General features: G+C 47.0%; 1 protein-coding gene across 1 annotated transcript in view; it reads left to right on the top strand.

The window, feature by feature from the left end:
• The first annotated feature begins 1,105 nt into the window (after positions 1-1,105).
• Positions 1,106-18,768, top strand: part of RPS6KA2 (ribosomal protein S6 kinase A2) — a 1,517,835-nt gene continuing 1,500,172 nt past the window's right edge. Inside the window, exon 1 of the mRNA XM_069234488.1 lies at positions 1,106-2,138. Coding sequence (XP_069090589.1) covers positions 2,040-2,138 — 99 coding nt within the window. The 5' untranslated portion in view covers positions 1,106-2,039. The remainder of the gene's footprint in view (positions 2,139-18,768) is intronic.

The raw sequence follows: 18,768 nt of genomic DNA, 5'->3' as shown, positions 1-18,768 counted from the left end.
CAGTTGCATGGTAGGTATAACTGGCCCTGGGCACGTGCGCCCGGCCCTTTTTATTGCTAGGGTCACCTGACCGGTGACGCCTGTGTTGGGTGGGTGTGGGGTGTAGGTGGGAGGCCAGTGCAAAACACTAGAACGTGTCCAGCAGGACACTACAGTAACTACAAGGACCCCAAACCTTCAAGTGGCCTCCTATTCAGTCAAAGGTAAATGAATATCTTTGAGATATAGGAGACTCAGAGACCTCTCATCACATTCAGCTGGGGGGATCACTTTGCATTGGTCCGCTGCCTTCAGTTTCCTACCCTTCTTATAGATACACCACATACAAGTGAATTCAGTTAGACTAAGAACAACATGGTGTCACGTCATCAGAGCAGTGTTTCCAGTCCCACATATTCAATTAACAAACCATTTCATTCCAGCTTCGAATTGTGTTTTTACCCACAAATATCAGGACACAGCAGTTTCGTAAAATGTGCATACCTGGGTTGGAAATATGGCTTCTCCCTTGAAAAGGTGCCAGATGGCCAAAGAGTCTGTCATTACCCCAACATAAATAAATTCGACTTGTTGACATAGAATATGTCACAGTCTGGTCAGGTGTGTTGTCTCCTATTCTGGCTGAAAGCTTGTGAAGGCACCGAATCTCAGCAACCTCTGCCCGTTCTCCACTGAGAGAGAAAGAAATAAACAGGAGCCTCCTGTGCAGGTTCCTACCCTTCTCCAGCTGGGTCAGCTTTGCCTTAGCGAGCCACGTGACGACCGAACTGGGTCAAGTTGAAGGAGCGATTGGAGAACCGTGGAAGAAGCAATGAACAAGGGAGCTAGCAGGAACCATGTGCCGAAACCTAAGGGCGAGGCACAGACAGACGCCGAGCTCGAAACTGTAACTGAGTTTCGCATTGTTCTCGCATCCGAAGACGGCCACGCCAAGTGGCAAAATATCTCTCGTACGCAGATAGGGAGTTATTCCCTATTTAAATTAAACGTCTTTGAAACACTTATCGTAAGGACGGCGACACTTTGCGCTTAGTTTACAAGAACACTGCAGAAACGTTTTGTCACCATGCACGCCCACTTAAAATCTGTCTCTGTACTGTGCCTCAGTTGAAGCGATTGCAGAGCCACTGAATTAGGAATCCAGACCCAAGGGGAAGATGAAAGCTTTTAGTGAGGGGATAAAATGACCGTGCTGATACCATCTCTGAGCAGACGAGATCCTCTGTCCCGGGAGAGGGAGCTCTTGAAAACGTAAGCTGGGGAGCACAGCTGAGGCATCAAATCGATATGCCTGGAAGCATTGGGAAGGTAAAGTCCTCGCATCCCATGCCCTCTGATTCAGTGAAAACCGGAGAGAGCGCGGATAGTTTAATGCTCATGTTTTAATCCATATATGTTGTTCGGAATAGCCAGAAGTGGTGTGCGTGGGGGTAATACAGAAACACCCACCTTTTATCCGAGACCTGCTTCTCAGCAGGAGTAAAAGCGTACTGAGAGCCACCTTTTATCCCCACACCTGCTGTTCCGCGAAGGGACGGGAACACCTTCTATCCCACACCTGGTGCTCCGACAACGTCAGGGATGGATCGATAGTACTATACATAGGCTATGACATCTTATCTCAGATCCTTCCGTGGCTGGGAGAAAGAGCGGGGACAGTCCAGAGACATCCACCTGTCTTCTCACACCTGCTTTTGCGCGAGCTGTCATCCGCGCGAGGTTGCTGATCACGCAAGGAGAGCCGGCGCTGATTGGCCGCACAGCCAGGACCCGAGGGAGCGCGGCTAGCGGCTCTGAAATGTAAACAGTGAAAGCGGGACAGGGGGAGAACGAGCTCCAGCTACGGCTGCCACTGACAGCCCTATAAGGGACGCGGATGGATCCGGCCGCGTGCCACCGGGTCACCTCGCGCAGCTGCTCCTGATGGACTTCCAGCGCGGGATGCCGCTCCTCTGGCTGCCGGGGCAGCACGCTCTACAGTAGGCGTAAGGAGCCGGGGGCAAGAGAACTCAACCCCATCCCGGCGCAGCCTCGGAACCATGGAGATGAACATGAGAAAATTCACCGTGCGCAGGTTTTTCTCGGTCTACCTGCGCAAGAAGTCCCGCTCGAAGACCTCCAGCTTCAGCAGATATGAGGTACAGCGCCAAAGCTCAGCATTTCATCAGCGCTGCCAAATGTGTGGAAATAAAACAGGCGGTATAAAAGTTTGTCATTAGATTAGCAGTTGGCAGCCTGTTTGTGTTTCTTTAAGTAAGTGAGATGTGATATACGGTGAACTAGCAGCTGTTAAAACGCTCAAAAGTGCATGGACACAAGGTTCAGGCAGGCCGTCCAATGAGTGATGCTACGATCTTTTTCAGAGCTCAAGTACAGGCTATCAAACAGAGCGACATTCTGAAATATTTACTGTATTTGATGTGTAAATCAGAAATGTAAACACATTAATTTATTTCCTCCTAATGGCTTTTTAAACAGGTAGCGAACTGTGTTCCACCGAGGTGACTATAAACTAAGGGACAAAGCTAGCTAGTGCGGCGTTCCACGGCATGGCATTTTCTGACCCCAAAAGAAACCCCAAGTTAGAGCACAGAATCATTCTATGCTCCCACTTGGGGTTTCTTTCACAGGTAGACATACACCTGGCGTATCTTCTTTACGTTGCTATGTATTTCATCTTATGTGTGTACTTTTCTATTGTTCTCCTAAGAGGGCCAACTAGGAAGGTGTGCCATACACAGGGAAATCAGGCTGTTGGTTCGGCTATGGCAGATGCAGCAAATAGATGGAATATTAATATCGGTTTGTAGCACTGCCTGTGAAAATATAGAGAATCGTACTGTCGAACTATGTGAAATACTTGCACTGCATATCTTTTCCGTGAGAAGCGTTTTTGTTTTTCTGACGAACAATGTGAATAATTCAAAATCTCTGATGGCGTTGCTGTTGGTAGGCAAATCAAGTGAATCTTTATTTTTTAGCGTGCGCTATCCTAAAGCGTCCCTTCTGAAAACCGCACATCTCGCGTAGTGGCATACATCACGAAGGAATCAGTCATCAGCGAAGATGTAATGCAGCCTTCAGCCAACTTATCGACCTCCACTTCAGCACCGTCTTACCATCCCGGAGCTCAGTACGGGATAGCGCGTTTTGCCCGTGCGATCTCTGAGTTCAGTACAGGACAGCGCATCTACATATCTTACCATCACTCGCTCAGTACGGCTACGGGATAGCGAAAGCGCGCAAGCACACCCCTTCATCCCAGAAGTCCGTGCGGCACAGCCCAAGCACACACCTTACCGTCCTCAGCACCAGGGGCATAGCTTCCACTGATGCAGCAGCTGCAGTAGCACCGGGGAGGACTGAAGCGTTATTCGTATATTTTATTATTCAGCTTCAAACAGCAGCGTGGGGGTGAGGAAGGCGTTTCCTTCCTTGTACTAGGCCCATGACACGCTGACTACGTTATTGTTCAGTACGGTATTGCGTGCTCATACACACCTACCTTAGGACTCCCGAGGTCACTATGGGACAGCGCGCGCCCACACACAAGACCATTCCGAGCTCAGTATGGGATAGCGCGTGCCCACATGCACACACTGTGCTTATGTGTCTTCCCATCATAAGAGAAGGGGGATTCCGTTATGGAGTAATAATAAAAAAATATATAGACAGCACACAAGCCTTCTGTCTTGCTGAACTATATGCCACAAGCTGCAACACGAAACATTCGGGACAAACATACAGTGACACTCCTTTTTAGTGTAAAAGGTCATTTATTTAGGACAGGATTTAAACACAAACATCAATTAACATTTTAACTGCACATCAAACTTTTAACCAGACCTTAACTTGTACTCCTTTCCCTTCATTCTTTCCTCAAATAGTTCCCTTCAATTCTCCTACCGTATACGCTCCCTTATTCCTCCCAATCCTTCCTAGCTTGTAAACCTACCCCCCCCGTTCTGATCCTTCAACTCCTTGTTTTTCCCCCTGGAAGGGTGGACAAGCCCGCATCTGGCTCTCCACCCTCCCCCATCTCCTGCCACCACACAACCTACCTCACCTGCCCTAAATGACAACTAAAAACCCAAACCTACCCCCCTATTCTACCTTGAAGCTAATATATGCCATCCCAAAACCCCTTTTCTTCTCAGCTGGGTGGGTGGGTGGTCAAGAAACGCCTACGCCTAACTCCCACCGTTGGCGCGGACAGAGACCGACCCCACCCCTCCACCCCCCTTTTAAACCCTGTCCTAAGCCCTCCCCCACTTACCTGGCTACCAATAGGGCGCCTCCTGCGCCACTTCCTGCGTCCCGAACGGCCCGCGGAGAGACTAGACCGGGTCTCTCTCTCCGCGGGCCCCTCCATCGGGACAAACATACAGTGACACTCCTTTTTAGTGTAAAAGGTCATTTATTTAGGACAGGATTTAAACACAAACATCAATTAACATTTTAACTGCACATCAAACTTTTAACCAGACCTTAACTTGTACTCCTTTCCCTTCATTCTTTCCTCAAATAGTTCCCTTCAATTCTCCTACCGTATACGCTCCCTTATTCCTCCCAATCCTTCCTAGCTTGTAAACCTACCCCCCCCGTTCTGATCCTTCAACTCCTTGTTTTTCCCCCTGGAAGGGTGGACAAGCCCGCATCTGGCTCTCCACCCTCCCCCATCTCCTGCCACCCAGCAAAACCCATGAGGCGTTTTGCTGCCCCCACCCCCCCAAAGAAAAACTTATATCCCTACCCTATGCACTTCTACATCCCCCTTTAAACTCCTTCTTCCATCATTTCTTAATTTTGTTGTCTAATGCTCAAATTCACCCCCCACACACTTTCTAAGATCATCCTCAGCTCTGTTATGTAGAAAGCATTCCCTATCTGGGATAAATGAACCCCATCGTCACGAAACAAGGCCTTCTCTTGCTCTTTTATGTCCTCATGCCTTAAAACCTTTATCCCCTGTGCCCAACAGAAAACTCTCATGGCTCTATTTAACTTCTTCCGAGCCCGCTCAATGGCTCCGTGGTTAATAGCCCCTCTCCAAGCCCTTCTTGGCACAAATTCCGTCCATACCAAGCATGTTCCACATAGTTTCTGTTTCAAGAGTTCCAAATCTCTCTGCATCATCTGAATCAGAGTGAGCCCCGATAGCTTCACTAAGTCATTCTCGCCCAGATGGATCAACAAAAGGTCCGGGCATCCCCACTGCGGCAAGTTACCTGTGATAAATGGTAGCAGACTGCCCCATCTCATACCACTCTTGCCCCACCAAAGCACTTCATGCTGTCTGCTGGGCAGTCCCAATGATCTGCCGTAAACTTGCTTCTCCGCAAATTTTGCCGCCCAATGAATGAACGAATGGCCGACCAACCACGTCGTCATCTTGTCCGCTTGCGGCCCAGCCACACACCCTGCAAGGAAAAAACACTGTAAAAGCTGTATTGTTGCGCCAGCACACCCCTCCCACCCTCTGCCCTGTTATCTTCAGGGCCTGACATACCTCTCACAGCACCTAGATTTCCATCTCCCTATTGCCTTAATCTTGGCCCAATCCCAACCTAAATGAGCTGCCGCCGTCGCCGCGCCAATCCTAAATGAATGCGTACCATATTCCCCTGAACACCGCCCTATCCGTCCAAGTGCCGTTCTCATCACTTGCAGCAGCTGATAACTGGTCATCTTCCGCCCTGATGCATGACTGAAAACCCCTGACTCACCTGCCCCGGGGCATCTTGACTTGAAACTGATCCATTCCACTACCGGGCATGCCACTTCCACGCCCCCTTTTTCCAGCCATACCCACTTGCCCTTGCCAAGCTGATCCGTTTTTGACCTTCTGAGCCATATCCCCAGCCTGTCCTTATGCAAGCACACCTCCTTCCTTCTCACTCCAATCTCTTTTCCCACCCCCAACAGTTCCGAAACTCGAAAAGCGCGAAAAACATCCACACCATGCACAAACGAAACAAACCCCCTTCATACTCGTCCGTGCAACACACCGGTAGCACCTGTAGCAGTTCCAGCAATATTTCGAATGTGATGGGTGCTCTCGCTGGTCTATTCCCGCCGGACCTAAACCTGCCCCAACCTTTCAACATTTTCCCCAACAAATCATTCCTTGCAGGATCAAAACCAAAAAACAGTTTCCCATAAAAAGAAACGCCTGCTAGTTTTCCCCCTATAGTAGCCGGAGATAAACCCTCCTTGATCAAAAAAAGCACAAAACGTAACGCCCTTGCTTCTAAAACCTGCGAACCCTGCGCCCAGAAATTCACTCCACACGGCTCAAAAGATTGAAACTCCAACCATGCCAGCCTGTAACTTCTCCGTGTGGACACCGCTAATGACATCTCCACCAGCCCTGTGATCATCATGCCCCCCACTCCCAAATGTCTGCCGGGACCATGGTCTTGCTCCGTTCCGCTCCAGGTGCCAGTTCGCGAAAACGCTGCCACTGTGAACGAGATAGGGAGTCTGCAATCTCGTTGTGAACCCCAGGAATATGCACCGCTTTAAATATAACATTCAAGGATAAACATTTCAACATAAACTGGCGCAACAAGCGCAAAACTCTAAGATCCCTCGCTCTCTGTCTGTTGACTAGCTCCACCACAGCCATGTTGTCGATTTGAAATATCACCGTCCTGTTGACTAGTTCCTGTCCCCACACCGCCAGTGCCACTAGCAGAGGAAAGAATTCCAGAAATGCGATACTTCTCCCCTGTTGCAGCCAACTTACCGGCCATGTCTCCGCACACCACCTCCCATCCCAGTATAGCCCGAAACCTGTTGCTCCCGCTGCATCTGAAAAAATTTGCACCTGCCACACCGTGTCTTGCTCGCCGAAAGACATTGGCACCCCATTGAAATCCTTCAAAAATGTCTCCCAAATTCTGATGTCCTCCCGCAAGGCTAGCGATACCCGAATTCTATGGTGTGGAAGCACTGCACCAGACATGGCCAGCCCCAAACGCCTACAAAAAGTCCTACCTCCCCTCACTACTCTACACGCAAAATTGAGATATCCTAGGAGCCTTTGCGCCGTCCGTAAATCTATCTTACGTAGTGTCCGCACCTCAGCTAGGAAAGCCAATATTTCCTTCACCTTTGATACAGGTAATCTGGCCACCAACTCCCTTGTATCCAATTCTATGCCCAAAAATGTCAAGGTCTGCAGCGGACCTTCAGTCTTCTCTGGGGCCAAAGGTACTCCTGCCTGCTGGGTCAATTTCTGAAAACTGCCTAAAGCCTGCTCGCACTGCCCTGAGGAGGCTGTTCCCACAAATAGAAAATCGTCCAAATAGTGAGTCACCAAACGATGCCCACTTGATCGTACGAAAACCCATTGTAAAAACGTACTGAAAGTCTCAAAAAGCGCGCAGGATATCGCACAACCCATTGGTAAAACCCTATCCACATATATGGCACCATCAAGCTGCATGCCCAGCAGGTCGAAATCCGCTGGGTGGATAGGAAGCAGTCTGAAAGCTGATTGGATGTCGCATTTTCCCAATTCTGCATTTCGTCCGCACTTCAGTACTAACTTCACTGCATCGTCTACTGACGCATATTCTACCCGTGAATCCTCTTGTGCAATGAAATCGTTAACTGACGTGCCTTCGGGCCATGACAGGTGGTGAATCAGACGAAACTCTCCCTGCGCTTTCTTGGGCACCACTCCTAAAGGAGATATCATCAGCGAGTCGCTTGGCCATTCGAAAAATGGGCCGGCTATTCTACCCAGGCCTACCTCTTTCGCCAATTTGTCGCGCACTATCTGAGGCTGTTCTCTGGCAGACCGCAAGTTGTCTGCCCACCTTCTTTCTCTAGGACCCTGATAACCTACTCTAAAACCTTCCCTAAAACCCCACTCTAATATTCGCGCTTTGTCCGTGTCTGGATATATGCGCAACCAGGGCAGCAAGAAATCCAGTTTAACTGGTGTAGGACCCTTTTGGCGCAGGAGCGCCATGCGATCCCCTGCCTCTTGACGCTCTCCACTGTTCTGCGGGGCTAGAGAGGGTGAAGCATTGTATAACCGGGTGACGGCCCCCACACTTGGAGCAGTCATGCTTAAACCTACACTGCGCTCTGGAGCAAAAACCTTTGTTGAAATTCCAGCATGCCCCAGAAGTTGAACCTGTATGTTTTGTGTTTGCACCCGCCCCCCCCGGGACGGGGCGCGCCTGAAAGGGTTTATATAGAACTGGTAAACCGCTCGCCGTATGCGTGGAAGCCGCCGTCTGAGCCGATGCCATCCATTGCATCCACAGCTCTGAGTCTACATCCCCCCAGGGCTTTTCGGGATTTACACTCACCCGGGCTCTAAACTCCTCATCGTAACTGAGCCATGCAAAACCTCCAAAATGCATTTGAGCCTTTCTGATAATGTCCATGTACTTAAAAAGTGCGATTGCCCTATCCGGGTATTTTTCGCAGTAAATACTGGCGAATATCAAAAAGGCGGACGTCCAATTGTCCATTGTGATGGGGACCCTGGGCCTGCGCGCCAATTCCCATTCCTCCTCCTTGGAGCCCTCCTTGGCCTGTATATCCCTATGCAGCAGTTTGAAAACGTCTACGTATTCGTGTTTCCATATCTTAGTTTTTGTTTTTTCGGATATGTGTGACCCAAGTGGCATAGCTAACCCCATATATGGAAGGCGTTTCTTGAGCCCTCCCCCTTCCTTTTCTGCTGCTGCTTCCGCCCCCGCCGTCTTGCTGCTATCTGTTGTGTCAACTGGCGCAGCGCTTCCTTTTCCTGTGCTATCCCCCGTTCCTTGACCTGGTATAGGAGGTGGTGTGTCCAAAACTGAACCTTCCCCTACGCCAATAGATCTACTCGTACTTGTCTCCTTTGGCGTCCCCCCAGCCTCCCCCCATACTGACCACCATTTCTTACCTCCTGCATTCTCTCCAATGCTCCTCGGAACTCTCCTTGGGTTCCTACCCCGCGGTGCGGCTTGCCGACCTCCCGTAGGCCCATCAGTTATGATCGTCTCCTGTAAAGCATAAAACGAAGAAGAGGTTGCGCCGCCTCTGCGCCCTCGCCCTCCCCCTCTCGGGATGGCGCTCACCGTATCCCGAATCTCACCATCCTCCCATTCATCCCCTTCATCCTCGTAATCCAGTTCCAAGCAATCATCTCCTCCCCAGTAGCCCGAATGTTGGGCGTAGCCTCTAGTTTTGGTCGGAGCCGTTTCTGACTCCTCCGTGCCCGCATGGCGCACACCAATTCCGCGTCTCCCGCGCTCCCCCGGGGTGGAAAAGGCCGCTGCTGACCCTTCCAGTGCTTCGTTCCAACGTGATTGGGCCGTGCTGCGCCCAGTTGGCGTGGCCCTTTTTCTGCCAACCTCCGTCGCTGGCATTGTGTTTCTGCTGTCCCCATGACCGTGTGCGTCACCAGGGTTCCCCGCGCCAACTATCCCCTCGGCCGCACCAGCCTCTTGTCTCTGATTCGTTTCTACCTGCGGAACCCAAACCCAGGTGCCCCCAGCTGCCCCTGGCGGTTGTGCCCGTTTTTCTTCCCTAAATGTATTGGCCCTTATGCCCGCTTCACTGCGCGCGCTCTCCTCTTCTCTTTCCCTGCACAGCTGTGCCCACCTGGCCTCTGTCTCCAAAACAGCCCTGCGCTGTTCTCGGATCCTGGCCTCCAGGTCCCAGGCCTCCGCCTGGTCCCATTGTCCTTGTGAGGGTGGGTCGGGGGCCCCTGTGGGCCCCGCCCCGTCTGTTACCGTGTTTTGTGCACTTCTGGCCTGACGGGTGGCTGTCTTGGCTCTGGCCACCCCCCCTTTTACCTTTCCCGCGTATTTACCTTTTTTCCTTGCTGGGGCCCCTGAGGCCCCCAAGCTGTGGCCCTCATCCTTGTGGAATGACAAATCTAATGGCGCGGCCTCTCCGCTAGGGCCGGGCCGGGGCTGCTCAGAATCTACTCCCCCGCGTCCCTGTTCCCCCTTGTCGGGGGTCAGCCCTGCCTCTCCCTGAGGTGCCGCCCCTAATGGTGCGCCGCCTGCTTCTGCGTCCCCTGGCCGTGGATCTTGTGTGCCTTGCGCCTCCCCACTAAACATCAATGGGCTATGCATGCTGCGGAGCTTTTGGTGGGTACCTACCACGTCGCCGGGGTCCGCTGGATCCCCGTCCGAGTCCTGCGACTCGCATGCCGCAATTGCCGCCGCAACCCGGCTGGACGCGGCCCTCGTCGGACGTGACATTCCCACCCATGCCTGATCTAAAACCCCTGGCCTAAGCAGGTCCGCCCGGCCAGCCTCCCCAAGAACGCGTAGCGCCGCCCTGACCGCCTCTGCATCATGACTGGTTGCCATGGCAGCCTTATCGCAAGAATTCTCCTGTTCTATATTTTATTCTTATTATTTTTTTATTTTTTTTTTTTTAAAAGGCCCCTTGTCTCTATTAAGTATAAAAGCAAAAGGAAAAATTTTTTTTTTTTTTTTTTTTTAAGTGCCCCTTTCCTCAACCTGAGATTGGTGCTGTGTCCAGTAGTCAATGCCTCACGCTAGGTCCCAACCTGAATTGTTCAGGTTACCCTATTATCAATATGTAATTTGTCCTTTATATATCTATATATATATATATCTTTTTTTTTTTTTTTTTTTTTTTTGTGCCTCCCTGGCCTGTTGCCGGCTGCACGTGTCCTGGGCCCCCCCGGCCCCTTCGCCGGCCTACCGAACGGGAGCCCGGTCCCCTGCTGCCGTGAAAACCGCGCTTCCGCGGTTTGCGAGCGTGCCCCACGTGGCCGCTCGCAACTGTTGGCTTCCCGCTACCTGAGCTGCGCGCAGCTCCCCGCGGGGGCTCAAACCGCCGGCGCCGCCTTCCGACAATGGCCGCGGGGTTGCTATTGCCCTGCCTGGCCTACCTTCCCTCCGAATTGCCTCGCGCACCTCCTGCCGTAACTGGACTCTCTGCCTACCGGGAACACCGCCTACGCCGAACTCTCAAGAAACGCCTACGCCTAACTCCCACCGTTGGCGCGGACAGAGACCGACCCCACCCCTCCACCCCCCTTTTAAACCCTGTCCTAAGCCCTCCCCCACTTACCTGGCTACCAATAGGGCGCCTCCTGCGCCACTTCCTGCGTCCCGAACGGCCCGCGGAGAGACTAGACCGGGTCTCTCTCTCCGCGGGCCCCTCCAGTGCAGCAACAAGCCACACCCTTGTAATATGAAAAATGGTGCTAAAAATAGCACGTTGGTATAAATTAGCATCACGGAATTTGGACCCGGCAGTCTAAATACGGCACACAAGGAGGGGTAAAAGGTTGCATGTTAATAGGTCGCCTTCTATATGTAGACGTTTACTTGTGATTATCATTAAAGTATTACATTTCAGTCTTTGGTGGTTGTGACACAGATGCTGTTCTGCTGTACTTGAGTTCAACTGGATGCGTTATAACATGAGTCTTTAAGGCTCAATTGTGCACATCAGAGCAGGAGGAGTTCATCATCAACAATGATAAATATCGTGTAAGAACCACTACACAGACTGTACGATGTTTATTAGCAAAAGTCTATTTTTGTTAAAAAAAGAAAACCGACTGTCCATAAAAGCGTTCACAGTAAATGCATACAACCTAGGCCAAAAGTACTATTTTTCCAAGTAAAATATAGTAATGAATGTTACATGGGACACGCAGAAATGTATGAACATGTATATTTTTCTAAGATGTTAAGAAAGATGCGTAGAGAGTATAACAGCTAAAAGCAGGTGATGCTCATTACCTGTGCTTGTTGCACTTGTTCAGGTGCGATCTCATTATTACACTACAATTAAAATCACGTGAGAACATTATTTAATGACGTGCATTATGATGCTTGAGTTTCCTAACTTACGTTTCAATTACCTGCCTCCGTTCTCTGACTTTTTGTGGGGCGGTGGACGCATATTGCAAATTAATTCATATGCTTTTTAAACATTGACACTGTCTTATACAACTCATGCTTATCCTCTCCCAATGTGTCATATGTAAAGCACTCATTGGGATAATGTCTGTGGCAATAAACATAATTAACAGGTCAAGTTTGACTTGAGAATAGGCCTTTGTAAAAATTCAATACGCTAGAGTAATAATACATAGATCATAATTATTAGGTTTCAAATTCAGCTGCTTATGCCTTTTCATATTTTTTTGCCTCAAGAGAATGATTCGAGCTGGTACTAGCTGTGAATCTGGACGTGTGCCATAGCACTATAGGCACCCTGACCAACCTTGCCCACGTGACTTCAGAAGCTATAATAACCCTCATGACTATTGTACATGAGGGAGTAGCTCCCGCACATTTTTCGTGTGGATGGCCACCCAAGTGTATTTTGCGTAATATATACAATATTCACAAAAAAGGACGCATATATCGCCGGGGAAAAAAGCATTGGCATGCAGCGATTAACTCATCACCTGCAGCAGAAGGTGAAGTACTTCTGGAGTTGCAGATACATTTTTTTCGCGTTAATGAAATTTATAGACCCTGCACAAAGCAAAAATAATGATAATTATAGCTAGGGAAGTGCGTAGCTACCCATTGGTGCAGCTTATGCGGAGGCATCGTTGCCCAAAGCCCTTATAGGCACACCGAAACCTAAAGTTTCTATATTTTACTACCTCAACAGCAGTCGAATAAGTCGTTTATTTTCCTTGCTTGCACCCGGGACAATGGAATCCTTGCTACACTACTGTAATGAGGACTCTATGTAGTAGGGCTGAGTGTAGTTGTATAGTATTTCTACTAGAACCATAAGCTGTACTCGCTCTACAGTAGACAGGGAAACATGAAAATCAGGAATTTCATGATGCATTTCAGTGCGAGATCCAATTTTTACCTCTGTTCACGAGAGTAAATGATCTTGCATACTATTCAATTCCTACAGTCCATTAGGGTGAGATATTTTCGCGTGAACCAACTATGTCTCCAGAAAAAAACCTATGCAATCTCCGTAAGGAAACAAAAAATTCAAATTACATGAACTAAAGGTGGCACTGTAGTCGACATCTATGTGGCATTCCACTCAACATTTTGTACAGGTCGTAGTCTCTATTAGGATACAACTGTTGTTGCCAAGAAAACTAGTTGACGTTTTGGCAAGTTCCAGCCTACCTTGCACAGGGTCCATGCTGCACAAACAAAAAAGTATTACAGAAGTTCAATGTTTATGCTAGCGTGGATCATTTGAATCACAGATTTATACGAGTGCTAAATCAGAAGAATTACAAGAATTGTATTTTTTAAATCATACTTCAAATTCATCTTAAATTCACTTTTCCTCAATCTGTTCCCTGCATCCCTTCTTCCTACCATCCCAAGCCCATGGGTCAGTTGAAGACCAGCCCATGGCCACGGGCTAAATGCATCATCTGTGCCCATATTGACTTGCACTCAGCTGTTTGAAGGCTTTCTGGTCAGAGTTGTGCCATTCATTGGTCACAGATGTCTCCACGTTTCTTGCCAAGCAGTCGGGCCATAAAAAGAGTGTGGAAACCTTGCTGTTTTGAAAGAGAACGGCAAAGAGAATAGTCCACACAGCATGCTCCCCAGTTTGGTACCCATTGAATAACTAGGCCACACACAGAGTTGTAAATCACACGTCTTTATTCCTCTGCGTGTACCTGTGAACTCCAATATTCTAAACCTAGCGTTCTTACAGTCTATTCTAATAATTGCATCACACATTGAAACAGAGTCCTCAGGGAGCCAGAAAGGTTCCGTTTTAAATCATACACAACACTACATCTTCCCTTCTGTTAAATTAAACATTCAATTTTTTTAGAAAATCATGAGACAGACACAAATATCTACATATATATAGAAACATGTACAACTATATCTCTGCAATTAATCTTCTTGGCACTGTGATCTGTTGACCCGCTCTGGTTACTGGAAGCTGTAAACAATCATCTTCTATTTCAGAGATAGCAAATGATGGTAAGGAATCAGCAACAGTCATTGAGTTTGCAGAAACAGTCTTTCTTTCACCATCTCGAGTTGAAGACCGATGAAACACAGGCATGAAGTGAGAAGAGTCTCTGGTAAGAGACTTCCCAGGTCGGTAGGCAGTCCCAATGTGTCCTCTGTAGCATCATAAGGAGCATCAGATTTTTTTTCCGTGGCTGTTGAGCGATCACCAAATCTCCTTTTCGCATTGAGAGATCTTTCACATTTTGCCTCTTGTCTGCATTCATTTTAATTTTCTGTTTTTGAACAAAGTCCTTCATACAAATCAAGTTTTCATTAGTATTTCTCTGTGTGGCCCATTGGTGTATCTTGGTTGCCATTTCTCTCCTGAACATCAAAGTCACGGGACTTTTACATGCGGTCAAGTGCGGGGTCAAACAATATGCTCGTAAGGTAAAGTTCAGTACTGTTTTTAGACTGAGCAAGTTGTACGCTGCACTTTTTTTTTAGGGCCTCCTAAAACGCTCAACAAGTCCATTGGCCTGTGGCCACAATGGTGTGATCTTTTGATCCGTTACGTTCAGATACTCCAGAAATTCACTAAATTCTTTTCTGTTAAAGGGTTGGCCATTGTCAGTCTTCACAATGGCTGGCAAACCTCATGTTGCAAATATGCCATCAAGTTTTTTTATTACTCACTCATGTGTCCTGGATGTGAGATCTTCGAGCAATGGAAAATGTGAGTATTCATCTAGTATCACCACTTGTCAAGTGGACCAAAGAAGTCAATGGCTTTTCTCTCCTAGCCATGTTTAGGGAGTTCTGACATGTTTAAAGTATGTTGAGTGACTTTGGTTGGCAGGCTATTGCAGACGTGACAGGCCTTGAGCGCCTTTTCAAACCTTTCATCTAGGTATCGAAACCAAACTCGGTCTTGGAAAGCTCTCTTTGTAGCGACAATACCACAATGTTCTTTGTGAGCCACTTCTATCATCTTTTTTCACAGACTCTCCAGGATCAGGAGCCTTGATGTGTGCAGAATAACTCCTTCCTGAGTTATGGACAATTCATTGTTGATATTCTTGTACTTTAGATATTCACCATCATTACTGAGCAGTTGAACATGTTTGTTCCATGACTGATGTGTAATTATGTCTTTCAATATGAGCAAGTCAGTATCATGACTCGTAGGAGTTACAATCTGGGCTAACAATACAGCAACTGGTGTACTTGACTTGACAGTGAAATTGATGTAGTACTCAGCCATTTTAGATGAAGTTCCATGACCTTGAATGGATACTGTCAAGAAGTAGTCAGCAGGATTTTGATCCTTTTCTGGTCAATTCACGATTGTAAAAGCGTAGTCTTGCAATCGTAGCCCTCATCGTTCAATTTGACGGGGCATCTTGGCCTTTGGATGGTCAGCAAGGCTTGATGATGAATCATCAGCGTAAAAAGGCTTTCCATACAGGAATACATAAAAATGTTCACAAGACCATACTGCAGCCAAACTTTCTTTTTCAGGCTGTGAGTAGGCACATTCTGTTTGAGATAAACATCTATTAGCATAGACCATATGTCATCTTTCATTTGGGCGTCCACTATGCTGTGAAAGTATAGCGCTAAAACCCAAAAGGCCTAGCATCAACTACAATCTCAGTATGGAGCTTTGGATTGAAGAAGCCATTTCTGTAGCATTTTGTACTTCATGTTTGATTCTCTTGAAACTCTTTTCACATTGGTTACCTCTCGTAATGGATCACTGACAGTGGCAAAGTCCTTTATGCATCGTGAACAGTAGCTGGCCATTTCAAGAAAAGAACGTACTATTGAAACATCTTGTGGCTTTTCAGTATTTGTGAAAGCTTGTATTTTTGTAGGATCAGGGGTCATGCCCCCATCGGAAAATATATGGCCAAAGAATATCAATTTTATTTTATTGAACTCACACTTGTCTGCATTTAAAGTCAAACCTGCATCATTGAGTAATTGACATACTTGTGTGGGGGATCTATCCTACTCCTTCGGTGTAGCTCATTCAATCACGTTGTTCGCCTGGCTCATGCCAACGCATATGCACACAACTCCTTCATGGTCCTTTTTAGGCACTAGTACTATGGAAAAAACCCATGGTGTTGGACCAGTGGAACGTTCTGTATTGTCATGCTTAAGTAATGATTAAAGCTCTTTTCAAACAGCTTCTTGTCAATGAAAAGCACCTCATCTACGTCTCTGAGCAAAAGGATGGACATCCCCATTAATATGCAGTTTTACTTTCATAGTCTTTAACTTTCCTAAACCATGAACTAATAGAGCAAATTAGCTAACTATTTTGTGATGAGCATTCATGTTGTTATTCAATGAAAACAGTCCCATGTCAGCAGCCTTGTTGAAACTGAACAAGCAGGAACTTGCCAGTGTACCATGAAGCACACAAATCTGTGCTTGTACCCTTGTTTTATTATATATCACTGTCTCTGTAAACAAACCTTTTCTTTTCATGGGTGTCTTTGCAGCCCAAGTGTACACTTTGGTCTATGACGGCATAAGCCACAGTAAAGGAGACAGCTCATTGTACTTTTCTTGAGGCATTATATTTATCGAAGCACCACTATCAATAATGAAAGGTATTCAACATCCATTTATTTTCACTTTAATCTTTGGACAGTGTTTGTATGATTTTGTTACGTTGACATGTTGACTTTTCTTAGTCTAACTTTTCTCCTCAAAGGTGACCAGTCCGACATGTGCACTTTTTTCTGAAGTAAACATTGAAACGGCACAATCACTTTCTTCACTTTCACTTATTATTTAGGCTGAAGAACTGTTTCAGGACGATTTAGATGACAATCAACTTCTCTTAGTAGTATTTGCCTTAATGGATGTCACCTCTTGGTTTTGTGGGTGTGGGTCAAACGTTGCTTCTGTAATGTTCTGCTGGTCATTTTGTCTTCATGCCATGATGCACTTACCTATTAATTCGTTCCACACATCGTCACAAAATGGATCTCCATACCACAGCATTTGCATATCTGACCAATGGCAGGGCACTTTCATTAACATGGAAATGCAAACCCACACCTGAAGTGCAGCGTTTTGCATGTAGACACCCATTTGTGCCTTCAGTCTTCTGTTTCCAATTACTTTTCACACTTATGACTGACTCATTCAGGGCACCTCTGGTCTCCATGTTGGCAGCTTGTCTCTCAGCACGTTCCTCAGCTCTGGCAGCTATCAACACTCACTTCAGACTAAGGGCCTGATTTAGATCTTGGCAGAGAGGTTACTCCGTCACAACGGTGACGGATATCCAATCTGCCAAAATCTAAATACCATAGAAAACAATGGTATTTAGATTTTAGAGGATGGGATATCCGTCACCATCGCAATGGAGAAACCCCTCCGCTGAGATCTAAATCAGGCCCTAAGAGTTTCTCTCAGCATTCGCCGTATAAATGAATTGGACTAGTATCTATCGATCACTCTAAGCCTCCTGGCTTCTTCGTCATTAAATTAATTGAACTTACAGTGTCTGATGAGTGTGTTGAGCATTTCCGCAAATCCATCATTTGCTCTGACAACTCTTTGAAGTTGTTGACTGAAAACATAATGTCCATAGTCAACATTTGGCACTGGTTTAAACTTGAGTTTCAATGCATTCTTAATCTGACGGTATGTGACTTCTTCATCAGTTCTAGACATTTTCTTTATGACTTCTTTCACACCATCACCAGCAAGATTTTTGAGATACTTGATAATCTTCCTATTATCGTTCTCTTCAAGTGCATCTATGAGAATCTTCAAATGTCTTTATCTATATAGTCCATCTATTGCCGATATTTTACTTTTTGGCAGTGTCAAATAATGGTGGTGTTTTGAGGAAGGCGGTAGGGTCATAATCCAGTGTGTAACTTACTGTCGTTGAGAGTAGTGCTTTCCCTGACCTCTCTGCTTGTAAATCAGGATCAGTTCTATCCATGCCAGGGCCTTGGCCCTTGCCCTGCATTGACCAGCCTCGGGGTTGTGGTTGATGAGCTCCATCAGCAGAACGGTCTTCTGCCAAGTTTCTGGCCGCTGCAAATATGCACCTCTCAGTTAGCACAACTCCGGGCACTTCTCTTGGCCCACCTTCGACTGGGGTATGATGCCTCTGTTTATCGGGCTTGGTAAGTTATCTTATTTATTCATTTTATACTTCAGTTTGAATTGCCTTACAACTGGTTGATCTCTGCTTTGTAGCACTATTTGATGTCTTTAACTGCGCCTTGTAAACCTAGTTGAATCCGCGGTCAGTGTTAACACATCGTATTTTATATAACTTTATTTTGTGTAGATTTTTTCGTGAAGCTCTCTTTCCGTTTATAGGTTTCCCACCAGCTGGAGTTGCACTTTGATTCCACATATGCCAACTGTCAACTCTGCACTTTGACAAAGGCACACATGGCACGCATGAGCAGTTTGGTTGGACCAAGGCATACTCTCAAGGAGAACACTTTCTTTTTTCAGTTACTTATCCCCCAACTGGTTGCCATTTGTAGCATCTTCCCCAGTCTGGTACCCTCAGAATAACTAGGCCACACACACAGAGCTGTAAATCACATGTCTTTATTCCTCTGCATGCACCTGCGAACTCAAACATTATAAACCAAACTTTTATACATTCTATGCTAACAAATAGGTTTCACACTGATACGGAGCCCACGGCGAGCCAGAAAGGTTAAGTTCTAATTCATGCACGACACTACAGTCGACATTTTCTGATTTTTTTAAGGCAAGAACAGAATCATCCAGTTTCATACTCAAACTGTTTTTATTGATAGATTGATTGCAGTCTGTATATCAGCGAAAATGTAGCCCA

Source organism: Pleurodeles waltl, chromosome 5 (genome assembly GCF_031143425.1).
Source record: "Pleurodeles waltl isolate 20211129_DDA chromosome 5, aPleWal1.hap1.20221129, whole genome shotgun sequence".
Taxonomy (NCBI): Eukaryota; Metazoa; Chordata; class Amphibia; order Caudata; family Salamandridae; genus Pleurodeles; species Pleurodeles waltl.
This window is presented reverse-complemented; position numbering and strand designations above follow the sequence as displayed.